The sequence below is a fragment of the Hippoglossus hippoglossus genome, chromosome 7, assembly GCF_009819705.1.
Source record: "Hippoglossus hippoglossus isolate fHipHip1 chromosome 7, fHipHip1.pri, whole genome shotgun sequence".
Classification (NCBI taxonomy): Eukaryota; Metazoa; Chordata; class Actinopteri; order Pleuronectiformes; family Pleuronectidae; genus Hippoglossus; species Hippoglossus hippoglossus.
Window position 1 is genome coordinate 24,503,224 of NC_047157.1, and position 18,486 is coordinate 24,521,709.

An 18,486-nucleotide genomic window follows, 5' to 3' on the forward strand; every position below is an offset into this window, starting at 1 on the left:
TGAGGCTTAAGTTAAGGTTAGGTTTAGGCAAGTAGTAACTATTGTTGAGGTTAGAATAAGTCGGGTTGGAGTTTTCGTTTGGCTGTCGACAATCAAGTCATAGTAAAAGTAAAATAAAGCTATGCCAACCTGTGTGTGAGGCAAATACACACACACACATGTTCAGCACTTTCACAATAAAATACTGAGGTGGAATCAGTTTAAAAATGTTCTATGTGTGTCATATATATATATATGTATGTATAATAGGCCAAAGATTGTCGAAGTGAGTGGTTCTCAAACAGTGTGCATGGAACATCAGGGAAATAAATAAAGAGACACCAAGTTGCATGAATATGATTTATATAGAAAAGGTAAACAGAAAAAGGTTTTATCTCACTAAAACTCAATTTGGATCAATTCATTTTTAAACAATTGCTTCCCCTGTCACAGCTTCTGAAGAAAACATCTGAGAACCACTGGTCTAAGTTCAGGCTGAACAATATGTAGACATTTTAGATTTCTTTATAAGAAAACATGAGGGGGCTTTAAAATAAGATCATCTTCAAACCACTAACTCAGATGTTTTGGAAAATGATAGATGATGATTTGGGCCAAAAAAAAAGAGTAAACAAACCATAGTTATAAAATGGATCATCTGTGTTTGCAATCGATTCTGTTCTGAAAAAAAATGACAAACTGATTTTGTTTGTTTACTTTGAGGAATTATCTGCAGCGGAGTGGAATAATTGTTTTCGTGCAAAGATAGATGTTAAAAATAGAACAGAAGCAGCAGGATTCATATCCCTTCAACCAGATAGACTCGATTAAAGAAATGAAAATACCACAGCGGTGTTTATTCAGTAAACCTTTATTTATCAGTGCATGAACAGAATGCCATGACCACATTATTCATTTTCACCCATTTTTATATCCTTTTCCTCTCGGTTCCCTTAGAAAAATAATGAAACGATTTACAGAGGTTTTGATTTTTTTCTGCATGAAGGCAAGTATTTATACAGGTGCTGTACAATTTATAAACATTTACAACTAACCATGATGTTCAAATCAAGAGACTTCTTTTGTTTTTCTACGTTGGAGCGATGCAAGGCCACGGTATCCTACATGGTGACGAACCGGTGAATCGTACGGCAGCCCATCATTCCACAATGACAATAAATTAGTAAACGGCCTCAGAGAAGATGCTGCTGTGCATCTTTTAAAAACAGGCACGCCGATGACGCCACAGGTTTGAACCACTAGATGTCTCTGTACTCCGCCGTTATAAACAACACTACATTTTGTCTTCAGATCAGGGCACAGCTGATTCTAATAAATAAAAAATAGATTTTTTTTCCTTATGCGACTTAAGTCCCTGTTTAATTAAATTTGATAAACTTCAAATGGAAATCGGGTTTTCATACAACCACCAACTCCCTCCCTCCACGTGTGGTAAATTAACTGCATTCTTTTGGGAGCCTGGTTTTATTTATAACACAAAAGTGACAGCCGTGGTGTTGTTAATAATTAACAGCTAAGCAAAAAAAATATAAAAAGCACATGCTATTCTTTCTTCCTTCTCACATTGATGGTCACGTACTAAATAAAAAAATAGATCAAAAATAGATTTGGAGGTTAGAGTGAGGAGATAACAACACGTCGTTTGTGCCCACAATAAAAATATCTCTCAAGGTTTTCAGCGAGTCGATTCACATACAATTCAACTCGTCTAAATTATATCAATATACGTGTCATCGCTTTTGTTAAATAATAATATATGCTTCTGATTAAGTATAGTCGATGCTACAGCGAATATCCAAAAACACACAGGCCTACCAGTCAGCTTGTATACGTACACACATAGACCTAAAGTACAGAGCTGCAAACAGTAGACGACAACATGACCGTGAACTCCTAGAAATAGAATGCATAGATTTTTAATGCTGTAACAATTTCAGATGGTGACGCTTATTTACACATTCTATTTCTGCACTTTGAATCCACATCGAAAGTGAAATGACGGCACGGGATATGTGCACTGACAGTTGTGTTTACATATATATAACTTCAATAAATTACATTATGCTTTTTTTTTTTTATTATCAACACACGTGTGACAAACATTAGAACTAGAACCACAAGTATCTGGTCTGCTGATTGATGCATATAAAGCTCCGGGGCGGTCTGTCCACCCTCTGGTACGCTAATGGGATCAGAGTGTTTCAGAGTGAATACAGTCACACACACACAGTCACACACACACACACACACACACACACACACAGTCACACACACACAGTCACACACACACACACACACACACACTCAAAGAACAGGCCGTAAATGACTTAGAAGACACTCCGTCAACCCTTTGCTGCCAATTTTAAGAGAAACCCACCAGCCTCATTTTTTTTTTACTACATCCATCAGTGACAGCCACAGTGACTCAGTCCTGCCAGGAAGAGAAGCTGAGGGATTGTAGGAATGTGCCTTAAACCTCTAAAAGTGACAAAAACTAAAACAAATTAAACCCAAAAACCCAGGATCCTTCGTGTACGTGAGCAGACGGGAGGAGCTGCTTCAAACCGGAGTCTGTGATTGGCACAAAATAGACTTCAGTGTCGCATTCAAAACATCGCGCTCTGACGCCATCTGATGCAAATACTCAGGTGGGTGCGAGCACGTGTGTCGGATCGGACGTCAGCAGCTTTGATGCAAACCAACCGAGGCAAACTGGGTGAAAGAAAGAAAACAAAAAACAGAAAAGCAACGAGAAGCTATGTTGCTGGTTACACAGTGATCTGCTTCGTCCGTGATAAAGAAAGATCCTTCATTTCCGGATGTTCAGAGGCTCAGCTTTATCTTCATAGATGCAGAGAGTCCTGGAAAGATTTCAGACATCTGCATATGTTGTGTCCACTCGGGACTGGATCTTGGCCGAACTGGGAACTTTCCACGGACCTGGGGTGATGGGAGCCTTCTTGCTGGCGGTGGTCCCGTTGCAGCTGGGGTCCTGGATGCTACTGCTCGAACCTCTGGGGTCCTTTCTGGTCACTTCATCGGTCGTCCCGTGGTGCTTGCCCTCCCGGTGTTGCGTGTCCCCCTTCTCTCTCCCGCTCTTTCGGCTCAGGGTGCCAATGTCGGTATCTGACCCCGCCCTCTCCCTGTGCATTTGGGAGTAAGACTTTTGTGCCGCTGCTTCTTGCTCTGCCCTTTGGCCCTTCTTGTGGCGTTCGCCGGTCGCCCAGCCTTTGTCTCCGCTCTCCGTGGTCCGGTAAGGTGCATCCTCCTCCTTGTACCGCCGGTCCTTCCCCTCTGCGGATGGAACGCTGGGCTGTTGGCCAGCTGGACGCCGGGGGCTGTGGGGCTCCTCCAGGTTCTTCACAGGCACAGCAGGGTCATGTTCCCTCTTGGAGCTCTTCCTGGTGCCAGTGGAGTAGTGGTCTCTCTGCCCTGGGGATTTTCTCTCCTTGCTCATGTCTTCCAAGGATCCGCTGTGGCCTCGCTCTGTCTTTCTCGGGCTCTGGGAGCGATCTACGTGATCTCTCAAGCCTTCAGTGGCTCTTTTGGGACTTGCAGACTTGGAATCGGCCCTGCTTGTCTTTCTGGAGCCGGGCGTGCTGGGGCTGGTGGTGCGCTTATGGTCGTGGGGAGGAGGCTGCTGTCCTCTCGATCTGTTAGCCTGCCTGCCGTGCTCCTGACCGGTGCCCGGGGACCCAGACGCCCTGAGGTCCACCCCAGGGAACTCCTCGGTGACAGATATTTTTGGGGAAGATGGGGACAGTTCCGAGGTAGAGAAGAAGACAGAGGATGGAGAGGCTGGAGACGACTGTCCTTCAGATACAGCGAATCTGGGAAAGCTTGAGGTTGGAATGGTTACTTTGTCCTTTGCACCTGCGGAGCAAGCAGTGGAGAGTAAGACGAGGATCGAGCTGAGCTGAAAACACATGCACCCAATAAATAAAAAACAGCAGAAACTAAAAATCTCCCTGAGCTATTTTGCACATTGTCACAAGTCATGCAAAAGAAGCACAGGAACATCCTGATAGTGTTAAAAAGTTGTTTTCCGTCTAGCTTTGTAATATCCCTCTGTAATATCCCTCTAAATTCATGCCTTGTTTGAGATATATATCAGCCGACGACATAGCCATCAAAGAAAAAGGTGCTAGTGTTCACCCGGCACTGACGTTTCAATTTTCACTCGAGCTGATAAGAATTGCACAGCTGTGATTGAGAGCAGATTTATGCAGCAGAAAACCAGAGAGAGAAAAGGAAGAGTGATGAACTTGGTGGTGCCGAAATGAGCTTTTGGATTTCTAAGAGGAGCAACTCGTAGAAATTCCCTCTAATTTGGTTTTTGGATTTGAAGGGTTCATGCCAGTGAACGCACACGGATCCTCTCACTGATCAATATCTAGTTAAGACGAGACTTTGGATGAGGTGTGTGTTCAGTGGCATCTCACTTTTCTTTTTGAAAACCCTTTAAAATAATAACTTGCAGGGATCTGAAGCCTCGCAGTTCTCCTGCAGGTCTGTTCATTCCTCTAGGACTCACTGCTTTAGCTCAACCCGCCAGAGAAGAGTCTACATATCATTACACTGTTTTTTTACAAATATCTAATCTAGTTCGGATTGATCATGACGGTGAAGTCAGAGAATGACACTCAAAATCTGGGAGATGAGTCACTTTGAAAGGACAGGTCAAAGGCAAAAGAAGGAGGAGTACAAGGTTTACCAAGGTTATTAGGGACAGACCAAGAAAAGCAGTGAGGCCTTTAGTGATGCTCTGGTTTCATGTAGAAGCACAGGGTGGAAGAAGAGTTCTGACCTATAGGAGGAAGAGATACATCGGTAGAAGTAGACAGCCGTGCTGGTGCAGAACACAGAGAGAGAGAGAGAGAGCGAGGCAGATACAGAGGTAGATCAAGAGAGAAGCTGGCAACACATGCATGAGAATAAAGAAAGTCAGCACCCTGCTATCAAGCATATCCATACAAAAGCTTCTGTGTATTGAGTGTGTGTGTGTGTGTGTGTGCATGCGGTCCTCAGCTGCCACTCACTGTGATCCGGGACCAGGCCCTGGCCGGGTCGGAGCAGCAGATGAACTTTGCTGCCTCCCGCCTGGATCAGCTCGATGGCCCGGGTGTGTGTGATGCCCTGCGTGGCCTCCCCGTTGATCTCCACTATCTGATCTCCGACCTGTGACGCAGACATCGCAAGCAAGAGGAGGAGTTCAGACGTTTGAAATAAAATCTGAAGTTTTCACACGGAGACGTGAGGCACAGATAGAGAAGTGCGTGAAGTGAAAGCGACGGCTGCACGCCGGCTTTCTGAAAACAACAGGACGTTAAGAATTGATGCGCGGGTCGGGGGGGCTTTTGACGTTAGAAAACACTTTTGCAGCAATTCTTTAAATTCGGCGAATCTACTTTGAGTGAGACTTTCCAAGGACATTAGGACAAAATGTGAATAAACTCGGATACATCAACACTCCTCCTTTGCAAAGATCCATTGACCATCTTTGCCGAGCGCGTCAGGGACAAGAGCAAGAACTGGTAAAAGCACGAGAGGCTTTCACCAAAATCTATAAAAAGATAAACCCATTATGAGAACATGCTTAAGTTTGCTTTACTATCTAGTAATCAAGTGTTGTGTTGCAAACAGGAACTGCTGATACCTGATTCTGTTACCACATAGCAAAAATGGAAGTTACTTTTCGGGAAGATTATTTAGGGATTGTGAGAAAACTCCTGAGTAAGACTTTTAGTTTCATTTAAAGTTTCTCTTGTGCAAGGTCGTACTCCCCAGTTCATTCTGAGGATAGAAACACCCCCACATTATAACTCACATGTATCCTTCCATCTTTCAGAGCAGGTCCCTCCTCGGCCAGTCGCAGGATGAACAGTCCCATGTTGTACTCTTTGCCTCCTCGCAGACTGAAGCCGAAGCCGCGCTGGCTGCGGTCCAGCTCCACCACGAAACAGCCCTGAGGTTCACAGAGGAGAGTCTGAGAGTGAGAACTGCTGAACAGGCCTGAGATAGAAACGTCCCGGGTTCTGGTCAAACCCACAAAATCCCTGTTGCATAGTTTTTTAAATCAAGAGCCTGACCTATTTCCGATAAAATGGCCGATATGAGCCTTTTATATTTATTTTCTAAATTCAAGTTCTATATATTTGGCTGCCTTTCTTTATATTTATAGGTATCGGTATATTAATATCGCTATTGGCATTGATAAGATTAAGACTATTTGGTTTTGGTCTTACCTGCTTAGGGCCTGATGTGATGAGTGCTCCCATCTCTCTCTGTGAGAAAGAGTTCTTCATCTCACTGTCACCGTTCCTACCCCCCCCACCACCCAAAAAAGAACATGTTAAAACGTGACCCACATTTCTGCAGATAACGGGTTTATTCACTCTTGTTTTAATGCAACGTGGGAATTCAACGTCAGCACAGAAATAGCACAGTCAGGAGTCTGAAGTGTGGAGACAGAAATGAAAAACACTAAAAACACACTTTCTATGAACTGCACATTTGAGTTTGTGCAGTGAATAAACAGAACAAGAGCGACACACAACATTCCTCCACATGTAACACTCCCCACATGAAACCACAGTTAAATTCACTCGATCTGGATTCTTTTGGATCTGCACATGAACATCAGTCCCTGAAACATGCCTGACTTTTTCCCATCATGATCCATGAATTATTCTGTGAGAAAAAAAATCCTGGATCTTAATCCCTGATCCTAATCTGCTCTTCATCCTTCCACTGAGTTCCACGGAGATCAGTTCTGTAGTTTATGCGTAATCCTGCTGATGAAGCCATTTACTGCAAAACAAAAAAATACTGATCCAACGTCTGTGACCAGTCTGACATTGAAGGATCTAATACAGATGCTTGTGCAGCGTTGGAGCTACAGCACATGAGATGCTCTATGTTGTGGAGCCGGAGAATAAAGGATGAGTCTCTTCCTCTTCCTCCTCTTCCTCCTCCTCCTCCTCCTCCTCCTCTGTGTCCAGTGTGATCCTCTCGCCGCCACGCCTTCACTTCAGCAGCACGAGCCTCTTTCTGTCTGTTTCATTATTCCACGCACAGAGACCAGTGAAAATCCTTCAAAGAGCCACCCTGCTTTTACTGTTCAGTGCCGGATAAACGGGGGCACACTTCAATGCCTGGCAGAGCTCATTACCACGCCTTTGTGGGAACGCAGTTGTGCTAACACACTAAAGGGTCTCGGCCCTTCTTAGCGAGCTCTGGTGCGGAGAGGAGTCCACACACTTCACGCCGTCGAGATGTCGGCTCGTAGTCTGGGTTAACCCGAGGCATGTGTCGGAGATTAGACAAGAGAGGAGGAAGGGGGGAGGGCTCTGCTAAGGGATGGATGCAGGGCTAAATGAGAAGAGGAACACATGCTGGTAGACGGTGAAACAGAGCGTGTGAGGGTGGGAACTGATGATGTAGAATTGCTGCAGAGGCAACGGCTTAAAAAAGGCTGACACAGGTAATGTGGTTTAAGGCGAAAGATGAAAGGAAGTGAGATACTCTATTAATCTGTCTCTTTCTCTTTGCTTCGATGACCAAACGGTGACCGAGGGGGGATTTTCTGTCTCCCTGGATAACAAGGAGAGTGTGGACCATGATGAAACACAAGCCGCGTGTCTGCTTTGAGAGAACTGGGACTAATTTAGGGTTCAGACTGTCTCTGGTGGAGTCGGGAGGAGGCTGAAAAGAGGTTGTAGGAGTCTGTGTGTGTACTTGTACCTCTCTAGATAGCTGGGAGGCTGTTGGCCCACAGCTCTGTGTTGTGCCGAAGGGCTCTGCCTGGCTGAATTTGTTCCAGATGGAGGAGCGCTGTCTGCGAAAGCACATTTCATACAACCCTTAGTGTGATGCACAGAAATACCACTGAAATCGCAAAACCCCATTTTTAGTTGTTTTAATATTAAGGTTGAAAACATCGTCTTAATCACGGAAACTCCCAGAACTCAGGTTTTCTTACCATCTTCAGGCACAACAGTGAGCGTGACAGAATTCCCAGCGTCCTTGATGAGCTGGACGATGTCGTTGTGCGACAGCTCCATGATGGAGCGGCCGTTGACGGCGGAGATGCGGTCGCCCACCTTCATCTGACCTATACGGTCTGTGGGGCTGCCCTCGATGATACGGCCGATCTTGTGAGGTATAACTGAAACAGAGGAATCACAACAGGTTGTTGTTATGTGTCTGATTCAATAAACTCAAGATGTTACTTTCGAATAACAAAGCAAAGGCTTGAGGTGAGCAGATTGAAATATCAGAGAATTCATTGACAGAATATTATGTGACACTCATACAACTGTAATTTGATTAATTCTGTTCGTACATATGAAAACTATAAATACAGCCGAGATTGATGGGAAAATAAATAAATATATTTTAAAAGTAAATCAAAAGTGCTGAATAAATTAAACAAAGCAATTTTTCCCTAAATACTTTCTACACCGACTAAAAAAAAAAATTGAATTGCATCTAAAGTATGTTTTCGTCTGCTCCTGACCTCCGGGCGGGGGCTTGTTCTTCGACGTGAGGATGACGAAGCCGAAGCCCTCGTTGTCTTTGCGGTGCAGAGTGACGTCAAAGCACTCGGGCCGGGAGGACGGCGCCTGCTGGACGGCGCCTGGCCCCTCGCCACCGGGCATCTTGGGCGAGTCGTTGACCAGCGCGGATGCAACGTGGTGGGGCTGCTGACCACCCTCCTCCTCGCCACCTCCATCTGACAGGGAACAGAAACACATCTGGATCAGATCACGAGGAAACCGTTGTTTTTGAATTTGTCCTTTTTCAGATCCTTCCATAACAAACACACAGCGGCTTCATCTAACCCTTTCTGCACATTTGAAATTCAAGACTGTCGTACACTTGAAGCTGAAGGGCCTTTTACTATTTGTTATTCATAGGACGAGCTGATCTTCCTCAATCTCTCTTCATTGTATGTTTGTTTCCCTCACAAACCCTCACATGCTTAATGATCAAAGCTGCTGTTTTTCAGTACATTCAATCCAAAGTAAGTTCAAGAAGTACTTGTAGTATTTGCAGGGGTTTGTGCTGCAGGAATAGAAAAACAAAGCATCTTCTTCTGTTTATGCTTTTTTCCAGTTTAGGGGCAATATAGTTTTTTAAAATTGCCATTCCTTCAATTTGAGTTAATCAAAAGATTCTTATTCTATAATTCTATTCCAAAACTTGACTTTTCCTCTCAGGAAGACATCTGCGTAGAATAACATCCTGAAAGTCAATTTCGGTCGAACTTCATTAATTCACATTTGTCCGCAAGGAAATCATCCAGAACATTTAAGGGATTAGTAATAAAAAAATAAAAAAAATCAAGATCAAAGCTTTTGCTCCGAGTTTCTCCTCCAGTGTTTCGGATCGAAATAAAGGAGTAAAAACGTCTCTGGGAGAAAAGCAGAGATGGCCGTTCGGCGGCAGACTCACCTGACTGGACCAGTTTCCTGCGGACCGTGAGCAGGACTTGGCCGTTGCGGGCAGCGTTGGTCATCAGCTCCAGCACTTGTTTGTGGGACTTGCCCTTGACCGGAACGCCGTCTATGCAGAGCAGCTCGTCCCCGGCCCGCAGGCGCCCGTCTTTCTCAGCTGCTCCGAGCGGCACGATGGCCCCGATGTACACCTGTGGACACAACAGGATATAAGGGAGGCAGCTCGACGTGGAGATTAACGGGTGTAATGGTAAATAAATCCCCTCAGTTGCTCTGAGCATTTGATGACATGTTGCTTCGGAGCAAAATTGAGCTTTCAAAGGTTTCAAGGTGTCAATTTCCCCCCGTTGTCATCGAGCAGCAGCCGAAATTCAGGCAATTTCAGTAAGTGAATGCAGCTCAGGTATTGATTTGCTTTGTGTCTGACTGGTAATCTCTGGTATCTGGGGGTTTGGGATTTTAGCTGCACGACAGGCCCGGTTGTACTTGGCTGGGCCGCACCGCAGTGGGACGCTACGTACCGGCTGGTCCGGCCCCTCGCCTCCAAGCACTCTGAAGCCAAAGCCCGACTCCTGGTTCCTTTTGATGAACACGTCCAGGTCCTTGGTGTTAAGAGCTGCAGAGGAGGAGAGAGGAGGAAACTGTCATGGTGTGTTGCTGGTCATGTGGGAAATGGATGTATTGTATCATGCAGCGGTTCTGAGACTGGCCCGAGGGATTTCTGACATTATTTAATCAGTTAAGGAAAATAACATCTGGCCCAGATACCACAGATCATTGATAATCTAGAAAATAAAATAGATTATTTATAAAACTCCCCAAAACTTCCGCATCTCTTTGACCTGATCACAAACATTTTATTCTCCTTGATAACTTATGCAAAGTATTTTGAACTAATTCAATATTTTTTCACTTCCATCCACTGAGCCTCCTTGAAACTGGAACCCCCCCCCCCCCCCCCCGGGGGAAACCAGCTTCCCAATATGAAAACCTCTGGTTTAGGTCATTTACCACATAAAAACAAACAATTTGGTGTTTTTCTCTTCTCAAACTTAAAGATGTTTTGCTCTGTTTTGTGTTTTTACCTCGACCAAGGAGGTTACGTTTGCCCCTGTCCATTTGTTCGTGTGTTTGATGTTTGAAAACTACTAAATGGATTTCCATGAAACTTTAAAGATGGGACTTGGGCCAAGAAAGCGAAAAATATCATGGATATAAAATCAGGCATGTAAATTAAAATCTGCATCGAGTGGATTTAAATGTGGTTTCATGATGGGACTGTTATACATTGGAATATAAATTTAATACTACATGATGTAAATGTCACATGCAGCTTATTTAAAACAGTTGATTCTTGTGATGTGCATCATAACAAGTGAAGAACTGTAAAACTTCCTGCTTCATGTCTCTGGCCTGTGATTTTCTTATTTTCAGCTCTGAGATAAAGTGACGTACGCTTGCTGTCCAACAAGGCCCTGGACTTGAGGTAGAGCTCCGACGCGTCCGGTTTGGGTGAAGACGAGCGCACGGTGCTGGGAGGGAAGGAGAGCGGGTTGGGGGGCATCTCCGGCTGACTGAGGGTCTCCGTGCTGTTGATCATCTCCTGCCACGGGGGCTGGGGGGTGGGCTGAGAGGTCGGATGGGGCAGCGGCTGGGGCAGCGGCTGGGGAGCGGCATGGGATGTGGGTGAAGGAGTGGGCTGGGACATGGGAGCTGTGCACTGAAACACAGACACAAGAGCTTCGGGTCAGTTATTTTTCCTGTATTTATAAAACATTCTTTAACGGACGGAGAGAAACTGATTGAAGGTGGGTCGATCCTCCACAATAGCAAAACCCCAAACTGCTACACCGCTCTTAAGTTTTAAAAACTGTGCATCCATGCAGAATCATTCCGTGCCGAAGCAATACAATATTATGAGTAAGCCTGTTGCTGCCCCGGCTTCTCTCTATTTTAAGAGAGCTGCACAGGAACAAGCTGTTGAACACGGCGTATCATCTTAAACACCCATACACAGAGGGATGTTAAGTTGCCGTTTGCCAGGAGCCGGCATATTTACCCACATGCACTTCCAGAAATAACAGCCTGGCTAATGTGGGCTCCCCTGAATAATATAGCTCACACACACACACACACACACACACACACACACACACACACACACACACACACACACACACACACACACACACACACACACACACACACACACACACACACACACACACACACACACACACAAACACAAACACACACAAACACAAACACACACACACACACACACACTGAGTGGTAACCAAGATGAAGTTAAAACCTTTTCTGTTTATTAATTCAGCAGCAGCTTTATCGTCGGTATATTTCCTTTTTTTTTTTTGTCTCGTGGAAAGTTACAGGAATTTATCTCGACTCACCGGTTTCAGGGATTTCACAGGAGACGTCTGACCTGTGGACAAAGAAATGAATAGATTTCAATTAGTTTAGAAGAAACGAGCAAATATCTTTTATCGAACACGTGGTTTAAAGGACGAGTTGCACGTCTGAGTTCTGCTTTTTCTTCTTGGATTTAAGTGGCAGAGTTTCACGCTCACTTTTCATGTGAACTGCATCTTGTGCTGCACTTTGTCACTGAGCGTTCTCGCCTGAAGCTTTTTAAATTATTATTTCACTCTGCTTTGCTTTCTGACTCACAGTGTCTATCAGCCAGTAGGTGGCAGTGTACTCCAGCGGCATGTCATTATGGGATGGGAAACACAGAGGTGACCCTAGGACCATTGAAGAATGTGCACATGTCTGAGTTGAGCCATTTTTTATCCCACTAGCTGCTGTAGATTTGCACATTTCAGGACTAAATTAAATAAAGGTTTGATCTGTATTTTTACCAAACAAACATATTAGCTGTATCTTTTATTGATAGTCACTGATCACTATCACCATATCTGCTGCAGTGGGCACGGTGCATATCCCAGTGGGACGGACACGTTTAAATCCAGAGCAGGGAGCCGGGCCAAATCATTTCCTGTTTCATTCCAGCTGTAATCAGAGGGGAGTTCTCGCCCCCTGCCTGGAAGCAAAGCTTAACCTAATCCTGGTCTGTGGGTGACTGGAGGGAAGCCCTGCGGCGCTGCTCCTTTTAGTCCTGGAAAGCTGTGATCTCCTGCTCCCTTTTTTGAAGCAGTGACAACACACACGCACATCCTGCACACGCACAGAAAGCGTGTAAGAGTGGTACATTACAGCAAAAATGCAAAAAGTGAATAACAGCAGCACAAACACAGAACAAACCCCTGGAGCTCGGAGCAGAGCCCAGCTATGTAACTGTGATGTATGGTGCAACACTGATCTGTGAATCTAGGCTACTGCACTGCGAATAATGCAGAGAGGAAGACGCCGGAGAAAGCTGCAAGTAAGATGAAGGGCACTGATCGCTGCCCGACGTCTTCCTCTTCTCTTCCTCTATAACTCCCATTCCTCTGCATCTTCCCAGCGTAGCTCCCCATGTGACTAAGCGTGACTTGTGCATGGTGGGTGATGCAGGGTCAGTGTGGACCAGAGCGTGAAATCGCTTTATTTAACATCGGGAGGGTCTGTGAGGCCGAGCAACGTGGACCGGACACAGCACTCCTGTTTCTTTAGAATAGATTAAAACACATTGGATCTCGTTTTAACCTCAGTCAGTGCTGCTCTAACAACGTCGCTTTCTCACTGTCTGCTAAAATTAATTTCAAATCCAGTGGGTGGGCTTCTCTTCTCCTATTGTTTCCTGTTGCTTTTATTTCAGGAAGAAGGGGAAGTAAGAGCGAGATAAACAAATGACAAAAAAACAGCCTGGGGAGATTTAAATGACGTCACAGACTAAACCAGCAGAATATCTCCAGGCACTAACACCTGTTTGTTGTCGGACGCAGTAACCTGAGCAGATTAATATAGACGGCAGCGGTTTTACAACGGAGATGACAAAGCATCGGCGCTGAGCCCCGGCAGCTGTGACATACTTGTCAGGATTAATTCCATGTTTCCGGCTTACCTGTGGCTGCGGTGCACACACGCAGCGACGCAATCTCTCATTTCCTGCAAACTCACCTCCTCGAAGCACCAGCACGTTGACCTCGCTGCCCACAGGCAGGTCTTTGAGGATGTCCACCACCTGCGTGTGGGTCAGCGTCTGGACGTTCTGTCGGTTGATCTCCTTGATGACGTCGCCCTTCAACAGGCCGCGGCACCACTGGGCGTCCAGGATCATCTTCACCTTTTGGCCCAGCGGGCAATCGGCGATGGCGAAGCCGAAACCCCCGGGGCCTTTCACCAGCGGCACGCTCACCAGCTCCGGCTGTAGCATAGTGGGGTCGGGGCCGTCTTGAGGGAGGTGGTGGTGGTGTTGGTGGTGGGGATGGTGGTGGTGGCGGCCTCCGTTGGTCATGGGTGCCACCGCAGCAGGATGCCGGGACAGGGTTCCCCCGTCTGGGACTGTGTAGTGAGGGTCCTGCGGCGTGGAGGTGGAGGGGGACGGGGAAGCGTCCTTGGAGGTGCCGGGGCCTCCCGAGGCGTCGTCGCTGTTGCTGGAGTCCTCGGGCAGCGGGTAACCTCGGCACAGGACCAAGTCCACATACTGGTTGATGGGGATGGACTGGAACATCTGCACCACATCAGCATGAGTCTTCCCCAGCACACATGAGCCATTGATGTCCACGATCACGTCACCTGAGAGGAGATCAAAGCTTTTAATTAGACATTTGTTTTATTTATTGCTTTTTTTCATCCATTGTCTCTTGCATTAACTTTTTAAAAGGACTTTGTAAACCTGCTTTTTGAAAAGTGCAATATAAATAAAAGTTTATCTCTATACGATTGACAGCTGAGACAAAAATATAAGATGGCTGCACCAGTGGAGACGTGTCATCCTTCTTTATACACAGTCTACTGTATAGATGTTAATGGCGATGGAGAGACCACGAGGGACAGACACGTGCTTCCTCATTTCATGTCCTTGTGTGGGGGTGGGGGGGCGGCTGCATGGTCGACTGAACTGCTGACTGGCTTGTTGGCTGGGATTCAGAAACCCACCTATGCAATCGATACCTTCTCAGAGCGAACACAGCGAAGCTTTCACTTCCTGAAATGAGCTCCACACCCTCATGCCTGTTCCGACCCTCTGTACTTCGCTCTAATGACTTAGTGACCGAGCCTCCACGAGATGACAGAGGTGGGCAGAAAGTGACGCTGGTCACCAGTCAGCAAGTCTTCAAGACACAGCAAAATAAAACTGTTACAGTCCACTGCTGGCAAATTATTACCCAATGAAAATAATTAAAATTCATTTCTTCGGATAAATCAATGACTCTGCCTCTCGAGGGAAATGAAATATTGAAAATAATTAGTCTCTCGGTCCCACTTTCATGTGGGTGCTCAGCAGCAGCTGTAAGAGCCTTGCAATCAATATTACTGTAATGTGAAACCCGAGGCACTTCACTAACAGCAAATTCAAATTCCACAAATCCTTATGCATGTGATCACAGTATTAATATGTAAAATTAAAGGGAGTTTACACAGCTGCAAACATGTGGGTGCTACGACAGCAGCTCTGCTCGGGAGCTGCGTGTAGCGTGCACGTCCGCGACGCTCGCCACTCTCCAGCCACGACAAGACGTTTAGTCTGCAAACCTGTTAGACCTGTAAAATATGACCACGCGTGAAATGTGGGTGTCAAACACAAACGGAACATGTGCTTTACTGACACAAGTTTCCTATTTTTAGATCTGCTTCACTGAACTCTGCCTAAAACCTTTGCTTGATCAAGCAATGTGACATTCACGGGGAAACGCCTGCTCTGTGGTTTCTTTTTCCTCTAAATGTGTTTGTTTGTGTGTACTCAGGGTACATATACTGCATTATGTATAGTACGCACGCCAATGCCAAACCACAGTGTCACTTTGTGCATCGGTACACACGCCATGCACACAGCGCACTTGTGAATGTGACACTGGATTAGGTTTTGTTTGATGACACTAATAATAAAAGCCTATTTGACTCTCCTCGACTCTTCTTTCTAGCAGTTTCACCTTGTGTGACTTTGCACTGGGGTCATCCACAGAGAGATGGACTCTAACAGCTAAAGCCAGAGACTAATCCAGATACCGGAGAGCACTCTGATGAACATTAGGTCTGCGGGGGGGGGGGGGGGGGGGGGATTACCTGAGGCGATCCTGTTGTCGTGTGCAGCCGGCCCCTCTGGAAGGACGTTTTTGACCTGAAGGAACTCATCGGGTCGGTCTCCTCCGATGATCGTGAACCCGAAGCCTTGTGGGCTCTTTCTCAGCGCCGTCTGCAGGATGGAACCCTGGAGCTGAGATGGATCTCGTGTGAAGCCCCGCACTCCTCTACCAGGCTCTTCTGCTGCAGGGATGAGGAGACAGGTTGACAAAAAGTAATGGAAAAATAAATGGATTGCAGAGGGGCCATAGGTACACATATTCTTTACTCAAGTGGAAGTACAGATACTTGAGTTTAAAACAACTCAAGTATAAGTATGAAAGGAGAGTCTCGGAAGTGTACTAAAAGTAAAACATTCCCCTCTGAAGGTTTTTATTTTCTCGCTGCATCTGTGCAAAGCAAATTGTCGCTCATGTCACTTTAATACAGTTGGAAGACTAAAAAACACTAATTCCCTTAAACCACTCTAACTTCAAATATCATAAAAAACAATTAACTAAAAACTGGTTAAAGCAGGTGTGCTTCAATGTCCACGTTGTAATCGATGTTATCTGATTCTTTACTTTCTTCCATCTCGTTACTCCTTGTCAGGGACATATGTTTAGTCTTGATACGTCTTTTACTCCGTGTTACATGATTTGCACTGAGAGAAATACAACAAGGAATCGTCTTTTCCGTGTTGTCGTCCATTTAGGAGGAAATCTGTTGGGAAAACTGTGCTCGATGATGCAAAATTGAAGATTGATATTTTCCCTCAAATGCATTAGATCGAAAGTAACAAGCCTGTTTTGAAAATGTGAGGAGAAGAAAGTTCAGACATTTGTGTGAAACTGGAGCAAATAAAAAGTAAAAGGTCGTCAGAAAAATACCAAATGTCAATAGTACTTTGTTAATTCCCTCCTCTCACTATTGAATTTCATTTTGCAGCAACTGAAAACCCTTTTATTCATATTCCAATCACTTTGTGCATTGTAGTGTTTGAAAACCTACATTTCTATTGTCTTTCTGTCTTTTATTGCACATATTTATCGTTGACTGCTACTTCTACAGTGTGATGTTTGGTGACTGTGCTCTGGGAAAGTTGCTACGCAAACTTCACTTACTTGTTAAACTCGTAATGAAGTCAGGGGCATTAACTCTACAGATGAGATTTTAAAGTTCACAGGTTTACGTGCGCTACCCAGCTTGTGAAATGAAGGGAAACGGAAAAGCTGCCTTGTAAACTACCATCTGTCTCCATCAGAGCAACATTGGCACGTTGGAGTGTCTCGACAGAGCATCGCTCACCGCTGGTAATTACACAAGCATTAATAAATTGCCATTTAAAGTGCAAACTCATATAATCACACATGTACACACACACACAAAGATCCTGCAAATCTGCCACTCTGCTTGCAAAGCCAATAAACATCCAGTTATTACAAACAAGTGCATTTTGCTCCTGTTTCATCACAACTGATGAATAACTGCAGAGATAAATCGGTCCTGAAATGCACCTGACATTTTCAAGGTAAACGTTTCATTGCAAATTTCCGTTTTTTTGGGGGGGGGGGGGCGCCGGCAGGATGTGTAAATGGGGCAACTTCATAGAAGATGGCAAAGGAATTATATTGTCTGCGTGCATGTGAAAGAGAGAGAGAGAGAGAGAGCGAGAGCGAGAGAGAGAGTGAGAGAGAGAGCGAGAGGGAGAGAGAGCGAGAGCGAGAGAGAGCGAGAGAGAGAGGGAGAGAGAAAGAGAGCGAGAGCGAGGGAGAGAGCGAGAGAGCGAGATAAGAGCGATGAGACAGAAAGAGACGGAGAGAAATAGAGTTCGATTTGACAGAGAGAGGGAAATTCTAACTAAATCCCGACTCTCCCCTGTTCCCCGTGGTGCGAGCCGATGAGACCGTGAGTTATGGGCAGTGTCCCTTCATGCTTCTTCTCCGACAGTTCCCACACTGATACACGGGGTGGGACATCAATCTCATTAGGGAAGGTACAGATACATGCACCCCCCCCCAGTCCCTCCTACACCACTCTCAATGTGTCATGGGAATGTCATTTGCATAACTGCATAGCGATCCGCACAATGAACGTGACCGCACTGGAGAAAGAAAGCCACAAAAAAAAAGAAAGAGGGGGGAATTAAGATTATGCCAAGTGTGATTAAGATGACGGCCCTGCAGTGGAGCCGTGCCAGAGAGGAAGAGTGCAAACGGGATGTGATCTAATGTTGTGTGTGTGTTTAGTGTACACATGCAAAGAACGCGAGGTTTGTCATGACAGCTGCAGGTGTGAGCATGTGTGTCGTATGAATACTGTTCCCACACTCTGTCAAGAAAACTGTCGGCACTGTTTCGTGCATGATCATCATGAAAGCAACGCTGACAGAGAGGGGGGGGGCAGTGAGAGCTACACACCGACGCTATGTTTACATGGTCTTGATTAATCTGTGGGGCCACAAAGGGACAGTGTGTATTCTCGGGGGGGGAGGTGATTATATGAAATGTCAGACAGGATTGTCAGGGTTGTAATTATGGCTGCAGCCTAGTGCCGCGCTCTGCTCCTCTGCATTGTCTGGGAGGTCAGGCTCGCCAGCCCCTGTCAAAACAGTGTTTAGAAGCTACCTCACGCACGTCCACGTATTCCCGCACGAGACCGTTGGCCATTAATTCTCATTAACGAGGGTGGAAAGGTGCGGAACAGGCACGGGGGGGGGGAGGGGGGGAGCAGTTGACGCTGCAGGCAGTGGTGCACAGAGGCAATATCATCCACAGACTGCAGAGAGGCTCGGCTGTGGGAGGTGGGGTCCGCATGCAACAGAGTGAGGCAGACACTTCTG

General features: G+C 45.8%; 1 protein-coding gene across 3 annotated transcripts in view; it reads right to left on the reverse strand.

Annotated features, from left to right (window-relative positions):
- Positions 1-832: 832 nt before the first annotated feature.
- magi3a (membrane associated guanylate kinase, WW and PDZ domain containing 3a) overlaps positions 833-18,486 on the reverse strand; it is a 104,999-nt gene continuing 87,345 nt past the window's right edge. The window contains exons 9-22 of one of the 3 annotated variants that reach the window (XR_004614352.1): positions 15,648-15,848; positions 13,539-14,156; positions 11,870-11,901; positions 10,914-11,178; positions 9,980-10,074; positions 9,457-9,649; positions 8,519-8,734; positions 7,982-8,167; positions 7,744-7,837; positions 6,246-6,321; positions 5,828-5,965; positions 5,040-5,178; positions 2,749-3,873; positions 833-2,537 (exon numbers count right to left, since the gene is read on the reverse strand). Coding sequence is in view for 2 of the 3 variants with exons in the window: in XM_034589890.1 (XP_034445781.1) it covers positions 2,873-3,873; positions 5,040-5,178; positions 5,828-5,965; positions 6,246-6,321; positions 7,744-7,837; positions 7,982-8,167; positions 8,519-8,734; positions 9,457-9,649; positions 9,980-10,074; positions 10,914-11,178; positions 11,870-11,901; positions 13,539-14,156; positions 15,648-15,848 (3,254 nt within the window). In the remaining variant the exon portion in view is untranslated. Of the gene's footprint in view, positions 3,874-4,714; positions 4,808-5,039; positions 5,179-5,827; positions 5,966-6,245; positions 6,322-7,743; positions 7,838-7,981; positions 8,168-8,518; positions 8,735-9,456; positions 9,650-9,979; positions 10,075-10,913; positions 11,179-11,869; positions 11,902-13,538; positions 14,157-15,647; positions 15,849-18,486 lie in introns of all 3 variants that reach the window. The other 2 variants (XM_034589891.1, XM_034589890.1) reach the window with 2 other exon arrangements.